General features: G+C 37.8%; 1 protein-coding gene across 11 annotated transcripts in view; it reads right to left on the bottom strand.

The window, feature by feature from the left end:
• Positions 1 to 22,015, bottom strand: part of ACACA (acetyl-CoA carboxylase alpha) — a 281,626-nt gene that overhangs the window by 121,300 nt on the left and 138,311 nt on the right. For all 11 annotated transcript variants that reach the window (XM_087440845.1, XM_087440847.1, XM_087440846.1 and 8 more), the window contains 6 exons: positions 21,835 to 21,923; positions 16,854 to 16,978; positions 9,897 to 10,010; positions 8,564 to 8,677; positions 7,448 to 7,537; positions 5,733 to 5,851 (listed from right to left, as the gene is read on the bottom strand). In XM_087440845.1, coding sequence (XP_087296971.1) covers positions 5,733 to 5,851; positions 7,448 to 7,537; positions 8,564 to 8,677; positions 9,897 to 10,010; positions 16,854 to 16,978; positions 21,835 to 21,923 — 651 coding nt within the window. The remainder of the gene's footprint in view (positions 1 to 5,732; positions 5,852 to 7,447; positions 7,538 to 8,563; positions 8,678 to 9,896; positions 10,011 to 16,853; positions 16,979 to 21,834; positions 21,924 to 22,015) is intronic.

Raw genomic sequence — 22,015 nt, 5'->3', positions numbered from 1 at the left:
AAAAAAAAAAAAAGACAGCAATAATGCTCTCCCCTCAAAAAATTTCACATACAATAGGACATAGCCTTTAATTTTTTTTTAAATTTTATTTATTTTTTCCCCCAAAGCCCCAGTAGATAGTTGTATGTCATAGCTGCACATCCTTCTAGTTGCTGTATGTGGGACGCGGCCTCAACATGGCCAGAGAAGCAGTGCGCTGGTGTGCGCCCAGGATCCGAACCCGGGCCGCCAGCAGCGGAGCGCACGCACTTAACCACTAAGCCACGGGGCCGGCCCAGGACATAGCCTTTAAATGCTAAGAAGATAAAGAAGGAAAAACACACACACACACCCCCATGTGTCACATATATTTAAGTTTTCTACTATGCTTAAGTCAGGAAAATTTCTGCAGCTGCTGTTCCAGTGAAGGGAATGTAAGAAGAAAGGGTGTATCTAGATCAAGAGCCTCCCTGAGTGAAGCTCTAATAATTGGATCCTCTGGCCAATAAGACCTGCAGATGCCAAAAAGTTACAACTACAGTTCCCAGAAAAAAATTTAGAAGTCTTGGGCAGAAGATCAAGAAGAAGGTAACATATCTTTTTTTTTTTTAATTTTATTTATTTATTTATTTTTTCCCCCAAAGCCCCAGTAGATAGTTGTATGTCATAGATGCACATCCTTCTAGTTGCTGTATAGTGGGACGCAGCCTCAGCATGGCCGGAGAAGCGATGCGTTGGTGTGCGCCCGGGATCCGAACCCGGGCTGCCAGCAGTGGAGCGCGCGCACTTAACCACTAAGCCACGGGGCCGGCCCGAAGGTAACATACCTTGACTGAAGCCTACCTCCTAGCAAGAAGGATGATGAAGAAAGTCAGAGAGCTTAGAAATAAACTGTTCCATCAACTGCTGCTTTTTTAAAAGAAATATTGAGAGACGTATTAGGAAAAAACCAGTCAAATTATACTGACACATAGAGTAACTAAATGTGAAGCAAAAGTTTCAGTCAAGCAATGAAGAAGCACTGGAGATCTGTTGTATAACATTGTACCTAAAGTCAACAATAATATATTCTACACTTAAAAATTTAAGAGTGTAGATCTTATGTTAAGTGTTCTTTCCACGAGAAAATAAAAACTTTTTAAAAGTATAAAAAAAAGTCAAGCCATACAAAGTCCTATGATGAATTTAAACAAAAATAAAAAGGCACCAAGCATCTTGGCCACACACTAACTGCCCAAATGTGCTAAAAAAGGGGTGTCTTCTCTCTTCTTAGAGGCTGCTCCACTGATTTGCATCGGCAATTGCTTGTGTTTTGCCTACTCTAAAAACCAAAACATGTCCTAATGAGACATGGGTCTTCAACCCAAATGGCATCTAAGGCATTTTCCTGAAAAAAATACTCCCTTGTTCTCAGTTTGCAGAGAGCCATGTTTCATCCCAACCCATGGGGGCTAAATTACTAGCCAAAAACAAACTGCAGGAATAGAATTCCACCAGGTGACCCCACATACAACAAGAGGCTATAGTTTTGCTTTGATAATATAGCTTAGAAAGATACTCACTTCTAAGGACTTGCCGGACAAATTTAGTCTACTTCAAATGCATGTCTGGCTAGGAATGTGAAGACCAAATGCCAGGGAAAAAAAATACAAATATTGGTTAAAGAATGTATCTGTTTTCTCCCTCAAGAATTTTTGGTTTGCTAATTCCAACTGGGAAAAATATTATAAAATTCTGTTTTGCACTGAAAAGTAAAATATGTATATTCATATACCTGTTCTCTATTATCATAGAATAATTTTTAATGCATGTATAAAATATTGTAGCATTTCTATAATATCACGTGTGGATACGTCCTGTAACTACTAAGAACAAGCCATATAAGTAAAAGAATTTTTCTTAAATCTCTCCTAGGGGTACCACCATTAAAATAAAACAAAGAGGACTCAGTATGATTGTCCTAATTAATTTTTGGTCTAGAGTTGAGCTGTTCATGTGGCTAGGAAGTGCTTGAAATACACTACTTTGTATTGAGACATGCTATAAGTGTAAAATACACTCTAAATTTCAAAGACTTAGTATGAAGAATGGGAAAATATCTGAATAACTTTTTATTACATATTGAAATGGTATTTTGGATATAATGGGTTAAATAAAATGTTATTAAAAGTAATTTTATCTGTTTCTTATTACCATTTTAAACATGGCCAATAGAAAATTTAAAATTATATATGTGGCTTACATTATATTTCTACTGCATAGTGTTGGTCTAGTAGCAGTGATTCTCAACTGTAGGTGTGCATCAGAATTATCAAAGGAGTTTTTTCAAAAAGTGATCTCCTGGTTCAGAATGAATCAGAATCGTTGCAGTCAGGACCCCAATGTATGTATTTTTAAAATATTTCCCAGATAATTGTGAGAATCATTAACCTAGGTTAGTGGGCATAGCTGTGTCCTTGAGCCTTAGAGTATTGGGAGTGGAATGGATGCTGGTAGATAGTCTCCTGTAACTTATTTCTGTAGAATGAGAAACAACATGCTTATTGCCTACTTGTTCAAAACAATAAGAATAGAAAAGAATAAAAGCACTAGAGCTAGAAAAAAGTTGGAACTTGGCTCAAAACTAGCTAAAACCAAGAGATCTTAGAATTCTTTTGTAAGGGTAGCAGGCCTATTATATAATAAAGAATTTGACTGGCCTTTGTCCCTGGTTCCTGGGAGAGAGACTCTAAATCCTTAGAATTTCTCAAGTAATAGAATTGTCTTCATTATTCATGAGCCCCTTGGATCGCACTTGAGTTTATGCTAAGACATGATATAACTCAGGACATGGGCTGCTCACTAGAAAGACCAACCATGTGATTAGAGGGTTGGGGGTTTTCAGCCAGGTGGACCTCTGAGGAGGGGAGAGTGGCTAGAGATTGAGTTTAATCATGTGACCCATAATTCAATCAATCATGCCATTGTAATGAAACTCTTATAAAAACTCTAGACAGTGAAGCTCAATGGAACTTCTTGGTTGGTGAACACACTGATATGCTGGGAGGATAAAGTACCCTGATTCCACAGGGAAAGAACAAGGAAAGTCTGTGTTTAGGTCCAACTCAGACCTTCCTCTATGTGTCTCTTCATTTGGCTGGTGCTGATCTGTATCCTTTATAATAAAACCGTGATCGTAAGTATAGTGCTTTCCTAAATTCTATAAGCTGTTCTAGTGAATTATTGAACCTGAGGGGGTCACGAACCCCAAATTTGTAGCCAGTTGATCAGAAGTACGGGTGGCCTGAGAACCCCACCCATGGCCCCATCTGAGTAGGGGGAGTTTTATGAGTAGGGGGAGTTTTATGGAGAACTGAGCCCTTAACTTGTGGCGTCTAACTCCAGTTGGTTAGTGTCAGAATTGAATTGCAGTACACCAGTTGGTGTCAGAATAAGGTAATAACTCCAAATTGTAACAAAAATATTTATAAAAATATATAAAATCTTATAAAATGAAATTCAAGTAGCAAATCTATAATAACTGAATAAGCTCTACTCTAACACTGAATGTATCATTCTGTGATTAAATCTAATAATACACTTTATATTCCTAAACTAGCAAAAGGACTTTAGATCTAAAAAAGCACTAAAGCAATTTTAATATTTTTCTGGTTCTCACAAAGATTATTTTATCTTTCCTCCCTTCTTTGTCCTTATCTTCATTTTTACATCTGTACCAATAATAATGATAATGATAATAATAATCCAGCAGTTTATAATTTTATATACACACAACCAAGGAAGACTTTAGATCAGGATTCCAGTTTTGTTCACATCTAGTCTTTATCCATACACACATAGGGGTGTGTATACCTCAGACGTTGAGAGGGACAAGTATACAAGTTTTAAAACCGGATCAGGAATAACCAAGATTCACACACTCGAAATGGAAAGGTGAATAAGATTTCTTAACAAACGGTAAAGAAGCATTTCTCTCATTTTCCAGTTGACATTCCCTCACCAAACTGGACACACATCCTCAAATTAAAAAGTAGGACAGGGAGGGGCCAGCCCAGTGGCGCAAGCGGTTAAGTGCGCGCGCTCCGCTGCGGCGGCCCGGGGTTCGCTGGTTCGGATCCCGGGCGCGCACCGACGCACTGCTTGGCAAGCCATGCTGTGGCGGCGTCCCATATAAAGTGGAGGAAGATGGGCACAGATGTTAGCCCAGGGCCGTCTTCCTCAGCAAAAGAAGAGGAGGATTGGCGGATGTTAGCACAGGGCTGATCTCCTCACCAAAAAAAAAAAAAAAAAAAAAAAAAAAGTAGGACAGGGAGAGCAATTCAGAAAGACAAGGGGAGCAATGAGGAGGGAAGGAAATCAGAGGCAGTTCTGCTTTCTGACTACAAATCATTGCCCAAAGGGAAGAGGTAGCAGAAAGCAGGACGAAAGGAGAATGTCCTGAGAATTACAAAGAGCATTAATATAGCATGTAGTTCTCTACAATTATTCAAGGAATGCAGGAAAAGAAAGAAGACGGAGTGCTGAGCCCATGTGTGCCATGAGTACTTCGCCGCTTGCTGAAGGACAACCATTCGTTTCTAGAAAATGAGATTCTGAAATCCATAGAGGCAAAAATGTACTGAGAGATGCTTGCTAAATCAAGGATATATGCTTTTCTCTGCCAGCCATAAGGTATTTCTGAGGTGGAGAAGTGAAAGGATCTTCTGAGACAAAGAAGAGAAGTACTTTTTCTGAAGATGTCTCTGCTCATCTGCTGACCTCTGCTGGATCAACAGTGGCATCCAGTGGCCAAAAGTCTCAGCACAGACTTCTTTGTCTCTAGGAAGGGTTTCTATTGCTTTGGGTGAAGTGGCAATTCAGAACAAAACCATTTCTGGTGTCTATAACTAAGGATCCCCAAAGACACAGTACTTGTAATACAAAGTGAGGAACCAAGGGCCATAAAGAAGAAATGGAGGGCTTAAGATTGGCTGTGGTATTTATATTTCCTGTGGTATTACTAAAAAGAACGAAAATACAGGAGGAGATGAACATATGTGTAGATGAAATTCCTAGGTATTTACTGCCTCACAATACTTTAAAAAAAATCAGTATACAAGATACAGTATTTTCATTTTAAAACCAAAGCAATACTGGAACAAACTTCCATATGTACATTTTATTTTTTAAAGGGCTTAGGAAGGGAAGAATAATGGAATCAGCATGGCTTAATTAAGTTATTTGAATTTGTTTGTTTCTGAAGTGTGATTTTTAAAAACTGAGTTTCAACTGCTAAATTCAGGTGTCTGTTTATAGGCAGATAATGAAATTGGCTCAGGTATAACCTTAACCCGTAGCACACACAGAAAAGAAAAGCATCCCACCCAAGCTACTTTTATGTTTCAACCGATAAATTGCATAAAAAGTGATTTTCCGGCAAAGGTCCAGCAAATAAAATGCTAGTAAACTCTTTCTAACTTAAGAGAAAGAAAGAAAGAAAAGAATTATGTTTCCTCAGTGATATAACACAAGCAAAAAATGAATGGAGTAATCCTAAACTTTTATCTTAATTAGACCAAACTTGATCTCTCCAGGTCAAAGATGGAAAAAAAGAAGTGGCACCAAGAGGCTCTTTTATAACGGTTTAAATTAGTTCATTTTCTGCTTTACATTTCTAGCTAAAAAAACACATAGAATGGTCATACACATTACTCCCCTTGACTCTCTTGATAGAGTTCTAGGTGGCTCAGGTACACATATCAGCTCAAACTCACCTGTTTGGATGAGATGTGGGCAGCATGAACTGGAATTCCACCACGCAGGTGTTGTCCTTAAGCTGGCGGTGTTGCACGCTGTTAAGTTCATAGGCGATATAAGCCCTTCGAACATACACCTGGTTAAAAAGTAATCCTCAGTAAATACACTTCAAAAACAGAAGCTAAGAGATGGCTAGCCCAGGAAAAAGTTAGTCTTAAAAACAAGTATCTCATGCAGAATAAGGCGGGCTGTAGTGACAGAAGTCCCAAGGCTCTGTACATACATACCTTGCTTTAATTAATAAAGCTGGAGTCTAAAACTATACCCATGTATAAATGGAAACAAAACTAGCCTACCTCTGCTGGACACCTCTAGGTGTGAGGTAAACCTTTCATGCTAACCTAAACTCTGGAGAAGGTTTGATCTTTTGTGAAAGAGAGCGTACAGAACACAACTGTTAACTCATTAAGCATGATCATTTCAATGGAAGATAAAAGCAAGCAGCGAGAAAACGAGAGGTGTTGATTCTGGGCCACTTACAGAGTGAGGAGAAAAGACAGAAGCAATTGCAGTACAATTCAACACTTTTACTATCTTTGTTTTGTTTTCCCACTGCCCTAAGCCAATTTTAGGTTATTTATATCCCCCAAACCCTAGGCAAAAGCAGTAAGGTATAATTTAACATACAATATCTCAAATACATTAACTTGACTCAAGAGTTAAAGAAACAGCAACAGGCTATAATCTCAGCAAAAACCATCAGTCCAACCTCGTGCGCTTCACAGCCAATTTGCCATGCACATAAAATGCTACATGGGATTCTATCAGCATGTGAGGTATATAAGGAGGCTTCTCATTAAATGACATAAAGCATTGTAAAATACTTAGATATTTTAAAAATTTGGTATTTACTGAGTAGGATACATTACCCTCTACCCATAGAATACAAATAAAAAGTAACCCAAAAGAGCTGGCAACAGCCTATAGTGACGTCATATTACATAAAATCATCTAAAACACTTTTTTCCTCATTTTCAAAAAACATCACTTGGCAATTCTACAAGAGTATTCGGGGCCTGCAATTTTTGTGCTTAATGAGGTAGTGTGCTATAGTGGAAACAGAAAACCTTTGAGTCAGATTGACCTGGGTTCAAATGCAAACTCTTCCACTTTTATCTATGTGATTTTGGTCAAGTCACAACCTCTCAGAGTCTCACTTTCTTCTTACTTCATGAAGTAATTGTAGGATTACACGAGAAAAATAAAGTAAAGCACCTAAAACACAGTTCATTAAATGTTATTACTTTCTTTCCCATGACAAAATATTTCATAAGAGCTGCTTGACAATTTTGAATATACCTAAATCCATTTTATTTGGCCTAAATCACAAAATGGAACATGTTCTGATCAGCTCTATATTTCTTCATTTGTTGTGTTATAGGGAATCCTAATTCATTACGAAATAGGAGAATTCCAATACCTGGAAAGTAGAGACTACTGAAAAATGCTGGCAGCTATTTTCCTGTGATTGGAGCCCAGAAGCTGGTGATGAGCTCAAATGAAACACTTGAGTAAGACCATGGTTTAGTGTTTATTGTTTCCGAGGAAAAGAAGACTCTACTCTTAAGAATCAACCTTAAGGACAAAGAAAAAGGACTGACACCATAGCCAAACAGAGAAAATCAGCTAGAAACCAAGAAAAAGGTAACGTCACATTACTATGAAAACTTACCTCCAGAGCTGCCATCCTCACTACCTGGTTGCTGTGATAGAAGAAGTTTGGAAGGACATCAAAAATAGATGTTTCAGACAAGATGAGTTTCTGGAAGGTACAAAGACAAGCTTAAACCCTTACATCCAAAAGAGAACAATTTCAATGGACAATATTTGGCATTTGAAGCATTTAGTGAAACTTAAGAATTTTGTCTATGAATGTCATGTATGAATACCTTCTCTGTGCCTCAGCTACAAAATGGGAAAAATAATACCTATTCTCATAGGGCTGGTTCTGAGGATTAGAAGAGTTAATATATGAAAAATTCTTAGAATAAAGCATTAACAATACATTACTGATATGCTATTGTAAGTGTTTATGACTATTATTATTATTCTTTCTGACATATATCTGTATTCCACTTCTTAAATATTGTCTCAATATTCCACTATGTAAATCATAGATTTGAATCCCAGTTGAAAACCTATATTTCAACTATGAATTAAATAAACAAAAACATCCTTCTCCCCTCTCTAGGGTCCCCAGAAGTAAATCTGACAGAAAGCCTGAAGATTCTCTTGGCAGGAAATAAAAATATTATCCTTATTTCCAGGTAGAAAAATAGTCATTCATGAGCAAATGATGTTGTTTAAAAAATAATAGTCAAGGTCCTTCCAATTAGTAGTAAAATTAGTCAATATTCTTTTACAAAATTGGCTCTATATAAAGCTTAATAATAAACACTAAAATAAAATTAAAATTAAATGATATTTAAGTAGCTTTGTCTTTAGAAGACTAACAACTACCTATTTATACTTCTGATTCAAATATCAGAAATCAACCAGTGCTACCACTTAATTTTGGCCTAGAATACTTTCTAGATAAAAGCACAAGAGGTGAAGACTTCAATAGGACACTTCTGTCAAGGCAGACCTATTTGATTTTTAAACTAAACCACAATTCTAACAGCATTTTTATGAAAAAATATGCATAAGTATAAATTATTTTAGAAAGTTAGGGTATGAAACTTCATTACACGGAAAGTCAAAATTGACTGATTGATTACTTAATTAAACTATGCTTGGAATAAATGGGACAAGAGTGCAGAGTGGTAGAAAAGGGCTATATGTATACCTGCAGGTTCTCAATGCAAAACTGATGTCCATACATGTCAATAGCTGATAGGAAGATAGACTCCACTTGGTTATGGCGAAGCTCATATGATGGCAAATGGGAGGCAATAAGAACCTAGAGTGAGAGCAAAATAAAAGGCATAAGTTCCTGAGGGAGTGATTATTCTAGGCTCCTATTAGGCAGCTCTGATACAAAAGCAATAAATATAAATCTGTAAGTGCAGGCATCAAAGATAAAACAGAGACCAAGTAAAACAACTTCTAGGTCCTGTAACATAAAGCCAATGCCACCAAATACTGCATCTCAGTTGACTCACCATGATTTGCGTTGTGGGCAATTCCCCATGGGGGCCAAGGGGAAGGGAGAGAAAAGAGCTTCAATCAAGTTCCATCAGTGCATGTGATTTACCATTGCAAAGCTGCTAGTCCTGCGGACTGCATGACTAGCTGTTAATTGGGAATCAGGTCTGGCAGGGAGCAGCTGTGCGGAAGGTGGATGCAGCAGAGCTAGGCTTTTGCAACTCGGAAGTAGAAAGCAAGACTAGGGAAAGCTGCTCTCACAGCCCCAGGTACTCAGAACCAAGGAGAAGGTGTTAGGACGTAACACCAATGCATGTGAGGGGCAGAGAGAGTGAAAGCAGTGTCACAAACAGAGACACGGTAGGACCTGAATACTCTCAGCAGGTCATTGAGAGGTTCAATAACTTTGAGTAGTTCAGTGACATGGATACAATTGTAGAGAAAGCAGAAGGTCACTGAACAGCTTCAAATGCTGCTTCCTTGTCAATGCCCATGCACAGAAACACCAAGGGAGCGCCAACTCTCAGCTTCCCTGCTGAAACCTTTTGGAATGGAAATGAAGACTACAGGGTGAAACTAACTGGACTTCTCTGGGATTGTTCTGATTGCTAGCACCTAAGATTCCTTTCATTTTCTTTCTGCTTTCCACACTTGATATTTTCCTATATAATTAAAAGTTTTCAGCACTTCTAAACTCTCTTTGGGAAGAAATATTGAGTCTATTGCCTTCCTTCAGTTTCCTTTCCTCCACATGACCCTGGTTTATTATCAAAGAGCTACTAGCAAGGGTAGGAAATGATAACAGGATTTTATAATGGGGATGGAGCTCCTATTTTAAACAGACTCAACGTTAATCTTTTCCTTTTTCTTTAAAAAACATATACCACATGAAAACATTTATTCTGAGGGCAAGGAGACGTACATAGAAAACTGCAGGATCTTTGAAAGGTGATTGAGTAAAAGCTCATTGTGTCTAGGACTGCCCAACCTATGAAAACCATTCCTCCCTCAAGACAACCAACACATGCCCTTACCTGGCGTGCTCGAAGTGCCACTTTGGCATTAGTGGTCTTACTGAGTTGAGTTAGCTCTGTGAGGATATTCAGCAGCTCATCAGTGAGAGTAGGGTCCCGGCCACACAACTGATCCTAATTATTAACGTGAAAAAGAACATACACATCCACATTAAAAAGAACTGAGGTGGACAGGACTTTGAAATAGGAAAAGGGAATAAAAACAAAGTGAACATAGCAGGATGAATAAGAAAATGCAAACATCCTGTTATTTTTATCCCAAACAATGCGGTAAAGAAGATCCCACAGGAAGTTCCTGCTAAAGAGAAGCCCAAATCCCTCAGTCATTTGGATTCAAAATTCCTAATGTATCTCTTTATAAATCAACACTATACTTTTAACATGCAGAAGAAATCATGAGAGACCATTAAAAGGGGTCAGAAGATTCTGACTAAGAAATAACAGATGATCAAAGTTTTAAGAGGTTTTAAATAATATAGGGACTAAAGGCTTTCCTGTTCCCTCTCCCATTTTTGGAAAGAAGGCAGAATAAGGCAAAAGGAACAACTTCTGGTGGTTTTCATTCCACAAACCAAATGTTTAGCACTCCAAGAGGATGCAAAACAGAAACAAAAGAACAAATTATTCATTTATAAACACACACTAAACCAAAATACCATCTCATATTCTGATAATTCTGAATTCAAAATCATTTATCCTCTTGCTGTACAAAGAGTCATTCCATGATACCTAAACATGGTGAATCCTTAGACGGATTAGAAGAAAAAAACAAGACTGTATAATCCATAGTGCATTCAGTATTGGGTCCTTCCCCTCCTAAAAATTAAAAATTAAGGGGCCGGCCCAGTGGCACAGCGGTTAAGTGCCCACGCTCCGCTGCAGCAGCCCAGGGTTCACAGGTTCGGATCCCGGGCGCGCACCAACGCACCGCTTGTCAAGCCATGCTGTGGCGGCGTCCCATATAAAGTAGAGGAAGATGGGCACGGATGTTAGCCCAGGGCCAGTCTTCCTCAGCAAAAAAGAGGAGGATTGGCATCGGATGTTAGCTCAGGGCTGATCTTCCTCACACAAAAAAAATTAAGGAAAAAAATCTCTCCCTTATTTTGAGAAAAATATTTCTTCTCCAGTGGAATATCAGTTTATTCCCTAAATTCATCCATTATCCATGTAATTTTCATCTAAGCTGAAAAAAACTGCAGATGCAGTCTTCACAAATGTCTGTCCTTTTTGAAATTTACAGAGATGTTGGTAGTAGTAGTTCTTAATATCACACCATATAAAATATACACGTTTAGGTATAGTTTCTTCTACTTGAAGTTTGAAATAATTGCCTTTATATTTTAGAGAATTTTTATTCTCCCCCTACTATCAATAGGTCATAAAAGATGATCAGACCCCAAAAGGCTTCCTGTTGTTGCTTTTTAATCTTCTCCTTACCTTGATTATCAGCCTTTTTCTTAAAGAATCTCCATTTCATACTTAACCTTCCCCATCTCAGGGAGACTCTTGATAGTCCTCTACCACAGCAGTATAAATAAAAGCTTGGGACTTTTGGCTTTTGGGGTAGATATGCATTTCCCAAAACACTTTTTCCACAACCCCTACCACCTTCCACACCACAGGGTGAAGAGTTTTGGAGTACTCAACACCATTATGCTGGACAGAAGGCTTCTCAAACATTTTAAAGCAGGAAATACTTTCTGGTTCCCCAATCCACCAACCAGAGGTCTGCTCCAACTGTCCATAGTTGTAAAACACATGATGGGATTTGTAGTTAAGAAAGTGCAAGTATTGTTTTCACCTATTTAATGCAGGGAATTCACTCATTTGAGTGGGAAGAAGATAAGCTGCTATTAAAGTGAATATGAATCCAGGGTTTGGTTGAGCAGGTAGTCACGGACTGGAGGACCTTTCCACCTATCCTAGGGCATAAAAGCAAAGAGGGAGAAAACGCAACTCAGTCTCACCTTTTGTTCAGATCTAATGAGCAAGATAGAATTTCAAGGGAATATATAAAATCACCAGAGGCAAGACCATAAAAAGACAGAAGGAAAGAATAGACAACAGCAGGTAGGGAAACCAAGATATTTTTCCTTCCTAAACTCTCTTTACCTAATGTTCCTAATAGGGAACATACACTCCTTTCTGAGGTACTTACTTCAATCATCAAAGTGACTCACTGAAAGATCTAAAAACCTAAAAAGTGCCCTAGGTAATACAACTCAGCTACTTGGCAAATAACCAGATTAAAGTCTCAACATTAATAACAAAAGCCAACATGACAAAATAGGAACACTAGCCACCCACCCAACCTATATCAGATTTGGTATGGAATGTTTTCTCTTGAAAGGAAATGTTTAACATCTGAGATTAAACTAAAATAAATAAAAGTGGAGTTATCCTCTTGCTTTACTACAGATCATGTTCTAATTTAACAAAACAAACAAAACACACAAAACTACTTTTTTTAAAAATCATTTTTTCATTTCATCTTTCCACTATGAGAGAAAGGGAGTGAGAAAGGGGGTAGTGAAAAAGAAACAGTATCTGTAAGAAAAATGAACTATGGAGATTAGAAAAAATACTATGGAAGTAATTATTCTTTCACGATCACCAACTGACAATCTTCCTGGGCTCCTTCTGATAAAGTACAAAAATCAGATCTTTCTGGGATATGAAATATCAAACACAGTATCACTGTTTTCATTAGTTTATCCTGACTTGGAAATTTTCCATTCAAATATTATTTTCTCCATTGTCATCATTAGTACTTAGAAAAAGCTTGGCATTAGAAAATTATGTGTAGAGTAACTTCCCAACCCTCTCTTGTCCTTGACCTAGACAGAGTGTTCAGGTCCTGAAAGAAACCACCAGGGAAGGAAGACCATTCTGTTCGTCAAAACCACCCATCCTAAGATGCAAACATCCAAAAAGGAAGTTTATAGCCCTCTATCTTAGGGACAGGCTTCCTTTGGACAACTGGACTGCCCAACATCACCATCTAATCCTGGTAAACATTTTGTAAGAATGACATTAAATGGTCACTATGTCAGGAGATGTGTTTCCTCAACATAAAGAGGTTTGTTTAATGAGCCCACCTGCTGATTTTGGGATTACAGATCACTAGCATAAATCTGCAGGCCGAAGTAAAAATTATTATTCAGTAATGCTTAAGATTGGTACCACATAGTTATTTCTTGTTTTTACTCTTAACCTGGATGGTGGCTAACCACAGGGAATATTTCAGATTTGCAGAATTATAACAAATATGCTTAAGTGTCAAAACCATAGCTAAAGTTATACAGCTGACTGCCAGAAAAGCCTACTATAGTCCAACCTGATCTTAGCATACTAAGATCTGAAGGCAATTCAAAATGTAAAGAATGTGACAATGTGTAATGTTCTCACGACAGTAACTATTGTTCAGCTGGGTGAGGCACTAGTCTCAATATTAGCAATGGAATGGTAGCTTTTTCCAGTCACAGCTGGACTTTTTGATATTCCAAGGATGTCACGGGACAGGTTTAACAAGAAATTGTTATTATCACCCGTATTCAGTAAACTTGGGTTCACTGAGAAAGATTTTCCTTCTTTACTTACACATTGGACAAAATTATTTGCAGTCATGTTAAGAAGAGGAAAAAGGCACTGATCAGCATTTTAAATGCTCCCTGTCTAAACCAAATCAGAGGCTCATAGGCATGTCATTACTCATAACAAAGCATGGTTTATATCATGTTTATGCGGACCATACCAGAAATAAGATATAAATAATGAGAGGAAGACTACTCAGCATCAAGGTGGCTATAGGCTATGTACTTTGCTATCTAGATAGCTATGAGGATACTGATACTTTTTATTGGTACCAAATTGCTTAATTTGGGTAAAGAGTCCCTTAAATATCTCTAAGTAAACATAAACAATGTTCTATCTCTAAGTTTCTTCCTATAAAATTAAACTTAAGATCTAAGAGCTTTCAAAAAATAAACTTAGTGTTGGTCTTGCAGACTTTGTTTTCAATTGTGACACAATGTTCCTCCAAATGGAGGAAACTTGACAGGACTTGAGCATTTTACTTGATATTTTGCGTTCCAGATAGAGTGAAAGATTAGTAGAAATGTGCTTGAGCGTCTTTGAGGCAAGTTACCAGTAGGCATGTTACGCTAGTTAGTACCTGGAGCTGATGAAGTTTCCTTGGGGCAACCCACATGCTGTAACATTGATTCACGGAAGCCTGATTTTCTTGATCCTTCCCCTCTAGGTTCAAAAGCCCCAGAAATCATCATCTAGCTCAGCAAAGCACACCACCAACATTCCTACTTCTAGAAAGCAGAGACTGGAATGCTAGGCACATAATCATCAATCAGGAAACCAAGGTAAGCAAAGAAAGGGGAACCAGCAGAGAACCCAAGCTGGGGGAATCAAATGCTACCACGTCCAGGTGATACCTGTAAAAGACAGTAAAACCTACAGAAAGAGTAATCCAAACAACTAAAATGGCTCTTACCAGTTACCACCATTAACACAGATGCGAGGGGCGTGGGGAGGTGGGAGGACCTGACCATTGCCAAAGAAGAAAAGAGGAAGCCCAAGTCTGGCATTCAGTAATATCAGCAGAAAAGAGCACCTTTTGAGCTTTTATCCCGGCTCCATAAGTCACTGCCAGCTGTCCCTCAATCATATCAATTAACCTCTTCATTTCCAATTCTCTAAGATGAGGTGAAAATAACTGATATTTCAAAAGAAATTTAATGATATGAAAATCTACAGATCCTATTATGTTTACCGTTTTGTTTTGTTTCTTTAAAGAAAAATGTGAAATGCCAAAATAAAGAAAAGGACAAATCCATCTTCCTGGTTCACACCTTCAACCTTCTTCCTTCTCCAGCTCCTCCTCTCCTCCCCATGCTATTCATCCAAACCCAAACACTAACAAACAGCTCTTTTCTCCAAAGAGCTCAGCCTGTTGGAAAGAAAGTTTGGGTACTATCCATGCAGGTAAGAAGTAATCAGGATGACAAGGTAGGGAAAAAAGAACAGCAGCAAGTCAGAGTCCCATTGGCTTCTGCCTGTCCTGACTGGCAAAAGCAGAAAGCAAAGCCTCAAACCAGTTCTCTGACAGGGCCCAACGCTCTGCAGCACCCCCCGTGTAATTACACACTTGAGTGACTGGACTCTGAAGAAAATTGAAGGCCTGAGCTCCGAACAGCTGCCATTTTCTCTCTCCATCACACCAGCGTGATTACTTGAGAAATGAACAGCCCCAGCTCAAAGCTACTCCAGAATTCTCAGAGGAAATATGGCTCCGTGTTCCAATAATGAGATTCTTAAGGCAAGCGTTACTTACAATCACTCCGCAAAAGGAGCGAGCCGAGACCCTATATCTTACAAATTAGAATTTAAGAAACCCAGCAACAGTCTTGGACGATCATTACTCTTCTGCTGCTCCAAGGATTCTGGGCTTTGGTCTATTTTTAGTGCAGAAAACTGTTAAGTCCTTAAAAAGGTAATCATATTAAAATGAAAACTCACCATAATTAACTTCCTAAAAAGGCAAATTCCACCCCTTTTTAGGTCCAAACTGACAGATTCTTCCATTCCCTCATCATTACCCTTTTCTGCCAGAAACTCTTGGCTTTATTGAAATGAGAATTAACAATCCTTGTATTAAAATTAAAAAAAAAAAAATCTAACTAGTCAGAAGTTTCTTCCGTCTTTTGATTGAGAAAAAAAATTAGCAAGTTGCCATAGATAATATCATTCTTTGCCGAACACTGTCAGTCAGGGAAGTTGAAACAGCACACAGTGCTGACATTTTTTTTTTCCTTTCAAATACATCTTCTGGTTTCCCCACCGTCCAGCCATTCTAGGGTAGCAAAGGTAATGAACTCTCCCTGTAATTACATATTTTTAAAAGTGGCTATTCTAAAAAACATTACATCCTTGAGAGTTAACCAGTTGGCAGATAACTGAATGAGTAGCACTGTTGTTAACCAGAGACATGAGGTAAATAGTTTCCCTTCATTCTGAACTATGAAATAAAAAAAAACAGTGAAGATTTAGTTTCCTTCCTCCAAAAAGAAATGATGGAATTAAGGTACCAAACAGACCAATTCCACAAAAGGACAGGAAAGGAAACTCTAGGAGTGAAAAGGTACTATAGTCCCCACAAAAAGACAAACACACAGCAGCAAGCAATTGTTCATGGAGTAGGGGACTCTAAGAATAGTCCTATTGTTCTCTGATTCCTAGAATTAACTCAACCAGAAAAATCTAGAAGGGAAGAACTTACAAATCATCTTTAAAAATCCTCAAGTCCACAAAAATTCTACCCACTGGTCAAATGTACATTAGCCCCATTCACATTTACTAGTCTCACCTCTCATTTCCACTTTCTACTGATTCTCACATTACTAGGTTATGGGGACAAAAGCATATATCTACTACCAATACAATAATCAGAGCTTATATTTCCATGTAAATAAAACAGAAAGGGACCAAAAAAAGACCCAAAATAAATTTAAATTTCTTGGGGGGGGGGGAGTACTGGATTTCTAACAGTTGTATTTTGTTTATATTTGTTTGCTTATATTCATGGAACAAACAAGAGTTATAACGAAAAAGTACACTGGTTAGATAAGACTAAGTTTTAAAGCTACTGTCATGGGTGAAAGCAGGAATGGGGAAGCACAGGGCATCTCTAAGTAGAGTCAAGAGATTTGAGTTCCTGTGCATGATTATATGCAAAATAGCCAGAATAATCCTTTCCCGACTGGAGCAGGTTCCTTCAGGTCAAGGACAAAGGTAGACGTGAGAAACTGTTAATCCACAACCCAAGCCCCACTCATCCCACAATTATAAAAGACAGGAGCTTTTCCTCTAACCACGGCCATCAGAAGGAGAAATGCTTTTTTATCCCATCAACCATCATTACAGGTTCTGAAAAATGGTACTCACAATAAGCATTGTGACCAGAAGATTCTTCTTGGTGACTTGAGCATGAGAGAAGATATAGTTCAGTACAGCGTTCATGTCACTCTTGTTCTCCTCCCGAAGGGCAAACACACATTTGTCATAGTGACCTGCAAGCAGCAAAAAGAAATGGTTTTCACCCATGTATGAATATTCACGTTTACATGCTATTTGTTTGTTTTTTATTATCTATAATGCACCTGATAAGCAATGAGAAGAAACATCTTAAGAATTTTCTTGGATGGATTTGTACAGAATTGGCAGTGTGGTTTAGTAAAAGGAACGCTGGACTAGGAGTCAGGCAATCTGGTATAAGACCTGGGCTCAAAGCCTAGCTCTGTTGCCAACTTACTATGTGCTCCTAGGCAAATCACATTACCTCTCTGGGCCTCATTTTCATTTAAAAAAATTGGGAGGTGGAGGGAGGGTGTGCCTTAGAAACTGAGGGGTTGGGGATAACTCTAACCCCCACCCTTACTCTAAACTCTCTCATTTAGCTTCCTGGAATGATTTCCTTAGAAAAGAGGATTCTGTTGCTTAAAAAGGAATGTCAATACCATTAAACCCGATGATCTTTAAAGACTACCCCAGCTTGAGATTCTGGTTCCATGTTTGACTCACTGAAACTGTTTCACCCTAAGTAGAAGGAACAGTTTTAGCTCAAAAATAAAACCACATAAACAAACTTATCAATATCCACAAGAAGGATGGCTGCTACCTCTGGAATCAACATTTTCCCCTCTAAGTCCATGAAATAGCTAAGCAATACCAAGGAATTCCAAATCCAAATTAAGGCATAGATCAAGGAGAACCAGGCATTAAGTCAAAAGGTCTATAGGGAGAGTATAGTTATGTATATTTTCACTGGCCTTTCAGAAGCCCACCAGGGGCCGGTTAGTTCTGGCTAGAAAAGCTGTTTTGAAACAGAAGCATAAGCTTCAGGTATAGTGTAGTAATATCTACCATGGGATATAAGCAATATTCAGTTCTTTAGAAAACGGCTTACCTCGGAATTAAATTTCCAAGTAAAAGAGAATTAGTGTTTAAATAGTCTCAAGGGTCAGAATTTTATGAAATCATGAAAATACTACAGGATTATCACTTCAGTTCAGACACCATGTTAAGTTACAACGCAGAACAGTGGCATTCAAACTGCATTACCATGGATTCCTAGAATACTGAGTACATTCAATCAGGGCGACTCTGCTTTTATCTGTTTTAAATATTAAAGATTGACACAAGATTTTTTTTCAAAATGAAAACTAGAACAAAATAGAAGCTGTTTAAAAATTGGTTGTCCTATATAAATTCATATTTTTCCTGACCAAGACTTAGCTTTGAAGTGACAACAGAAACCTATCTTGGTAATAGGAATTAAGAGGACCAGGGGTAATAAAAAGAATATATAACCAGCGGGGAGGCAGTGGAGACACTAGGCAGAAAGGAAGTAACGATACCAACTGTTCTCTTTTTAAAAAAATTTTATTGTGAAATATACATACAGAAAAATAAACACCCATGTAACTATCATCTATCTTAATAGAACATTTTTAGTATCTTCAAAGGATCCTATGTGATCCTTTTTAGAAACAACTACTAAGCTGAATTTTATGTTAATCATTCTTTTGCTTTTCTTTACATTTATCACACGTATATATATAGTTTCATTTTCCTGTTTTTCAACTTAATAACAATGGAATCGCTGTGTATGGATCCTTCTGTTACTTGTTCCTTTCCCTTAACATCATGTTTTTGAGATTCATCCTTTTGTTCATTTGTGTACCTTGGTTCACCCATTTTCACTGCTATATAGTAATCCATTGTAGAAATATACTAGAGAATTCAATTATCTATTCTAGTTTTATATATCTGGATTGTTTCCTTTTTTGGTATTACGAACAATGCTGCCACAAACGATCCTGTATATGTCTCCTAATAACTTGTGTAAGAGTTTCTCTAGAATATATTATCTAAGAGTGAAATTGCTAAGTTGAAGAGTATTAAAAAGTTCCACTCCTTTTATTGACAAACCGTTTTTCAAAGTGGTTTGCACACTGGAAATTTGTACTTCCACTTACAGAAACAGGGAAAGAAGATGACGTGACTTTTTAATTTTTGCCCATCTCATGGTTTTGTCCACATTTCTCTAATTAGTAATGAGATTGAACATCTTTTCATAAGTTTGTGGATCATTTGTGTTTCCCTTTCTGTGAATTACCTTTTTATATCTTTTGTTTACTTTTCTATTAGGTTGTCTTTTTCTATTAGGTTGTCTTTTACTGCAGTTCTCTGTAGAATCTAGATACTAATGCCTTTGTTAGGTGTATGTTTTGTAAATATTTTCTCCCACTTTGTGGCTTGTGTCTTCAGTCTCCTTATATCTTTTCATGAACAGAAGTTCTTAAGCAGGGTTGAATTCATCAAGCTTTTCCTTTATAGTTTGCACTTGCTGTGTCTTGTATGACAAAATCTTCCCTACTCTGAGGTGATAAGGATATTCTCCTAAAAATTCAGTAGTTTTGCCTCTTTAGTACATGTTTAAGTCTTTAATTCATCTGGAATTGATTTTTGTGTGTATGGTATAAGGCAGGGATCCAATTTCTTTTTTTGGTTTTGCAAAGGAATAACCCATTGTCCCGGTATCATTTATTGAAAAGTCTATCCTTTCCTCATGATCTACAATGTCTGCTCTGTTATACAGTAAGTTTTCATATACTTGTGGATCTGTTTCTGGGCTGTTATGTTACATTAGTCTATTAACCAATATTATAATCTCTTCATTAATGTGGCTTTATATTAAATCTTGACATTTGGACAAATCCCTCTGCCTTGTATTTCTTTAGAAGTATCTTGGTTAATTGTCAGACTTTTCTTTCATGTAAATTTTATAATTAGCTTCACAAATTCCATGAAAATCCCCTACTAGGATTTTTATTGGAATGTCAATGAATCTACAGATGAATTCATGGAGAATCAATACTTTGCAAGTGTATTTTCCCATCTAAGACCATGATATTTATTTAGGTCTTCATTATTATTGTTCACTGATTATAATTTTCTCCAAAAGAGGCTTATACATTTTTTGTTAGACTTATTCCTTAGTATTTCATTTTGGGTTGCTATTTTAAATGGCATATTTTTCTAAATTGCTTTTCTAAACAAATGTTGTACTATAAATTGAAATACATTCGAATTTTCTACATTGACTTTTATATCTAGCAACCTTTGTAGACTTTAAATAATTCTAATACTAAATATGTGGATTCTTTGAGGCTTTCCAGGTAGATATCATATCATATCTAATAATGGAAGATTTATCTCCTTATTCCTTTCCAATCCTCGTCCTTTTAATTCTTTTTCTTGCCTTAGTGCACTGGCTAGGACATCCAGTATGATAATGAACAGAAGTAGTGACAGCAGGTGTCCTTGTCTTATTCCTAATCTTAAAAAGAATGCTTTCGGGCTGGCCTCGTGGTGTAGCGGTTAAGCGCACGCGCTCCGCTGCTGGCGGCCCAGGTTCGGATACAGAGCACGCACCAGTGCACTGCTTGTCAGGCCATGCTGTGGTGGCATCCCATATAAAGTGGAGGAAGATAGGCACAGATGTTAGCCCAGGGCCAGTCTTCCTCAGCAAAAAGAGGAGGATTGGCATGGATGTTAGTTCAGGGCTGATCTTCCTCACCAAAAAAAAAAAAAAAAAAAAGAATGCTTTCAAAATTTTGCCATTATGTATGATGTAGCCTATAGATTTTTTGTGGAAGACCTTTACATGATTAAAGAAGTTCCATTCCATTCTTTGTTTGCCAAGAGTTTACCATGAATGGATAATAAATTTGTCAAATGCTTTTTTCTCCCATATCTTGAGTTGATGACCATGATTTTTCCTTTTAATCTATTATATGATAAATTTCATTAAACAGTTTTGTTAATATTAATCAAGTTTGTATTAATTAATTAAAAATGGGATAAAGCCAACTTGATGGTCATATATTATTTTATATATTGCTGGATTCAGTTTGCTAATATTTACTTGAGGATTTTTGCTGGTTATGAGTGGCAGAGCCATTCTTTAAAGGATGCAAAAGGGATCAAAACAGATAGAAGAAAATGTTAGGTAATATTTCAAATTCTATGGTGTTTCACTGCCATCTTGTGGCAGGAAGCAGTATCAGCATATGTGGCTTTAAAATCTTAGCCAGTGTGTTTCACATGTAGAGACTTTACACATCATTTAGTGAAGCTCTTCAGAGAAAGCCAGGGATAAATTCCACATAAATGATACACTGAAAAGTACTAGAAAATCTGTCTTGTTTAGATGCCTGTGGTTCATTCCATGGATTAGGTGCTGAGAGGCAAGCTCTTCAGATAGGGTTTCTCAATTTCAACCTGGTCATGACTAAACCAACTCATGCTATCCGCAGTCAAGAAGACATCAACAGAGAATGCTAATCTTTACTAGAAAAACTATCTCAGCTCTTTCCCAGAAGCACACTGATTTCATAATCTCATCAAGCTGTGTTTTGCTGCTGTTCTTTCTTTGGCACTAGTGGGATATGGAGGTTAAGGTTTTGTTTTTTTGAGGAAGATTGGCCCTGTCCTAACATCTGTTGCCAATCTTCCTCTTTTCTCCTTTTTCTCCCCAAAGCCCCAGTAGATAGTTGTGTGTATCACAGTTGTAGAGTCGTAGCTCTTCTATGTGGGACGCCACCTCAGCATGGCTTGATGAGTGGTGAGTATGTCCGTGCCCAGGATCCAAACTCGCGAACCCTGGGCCTCCGAAGCAGAACACACAAACTTAACCGCTACGCCACCAGGCCAGCCCCGGAGGTTTAGTTTTTAAGGGAGTGGTGAAAGGAGAAAAGAGTTTGTCAACGACAAGTGTTAGTGACAGGATGAACTGGTTCAGCTGTTGCACAGTCCTATAGGGAAACTTTCTCAGATACAGAGTCCTCACGAAGAGGCTTACCATTCTGGAATTGCGTCTCTACTCGCAGGTACTGTCGCAGCAGATCCATCACCACAGCCTTCATGTGGCCTCGGATACCACTTCGGTATCTAGACAAACAGAAAAAGTCTCCACTGAAAAACCTGACAGGCTCACACTATTAAATAACAGACTATTAAATAATAAACCCAGGGCCCAGATT

Source organism: Ceratotherium simum, chromosome 16 (assembly GCF_057802395.1).
Source record: "Ceratotherium simum simum isolate JZ-2026a chromosome 16, ASM5780239v1, whole genome shotgun sequence".
Classification (NCBI taxonomy): Eukaryota; Metazoa; Chordata; class Mammalia; order Perissodactyla; family Rhinocerotidae; genus Ceratotherium; species Ceratotherium simum.
The sequence above is the reverse complement of the archived record's forward strand: the minus strand, read 5'-3'. Positions and strand labels throughout refer to the sequence as shown.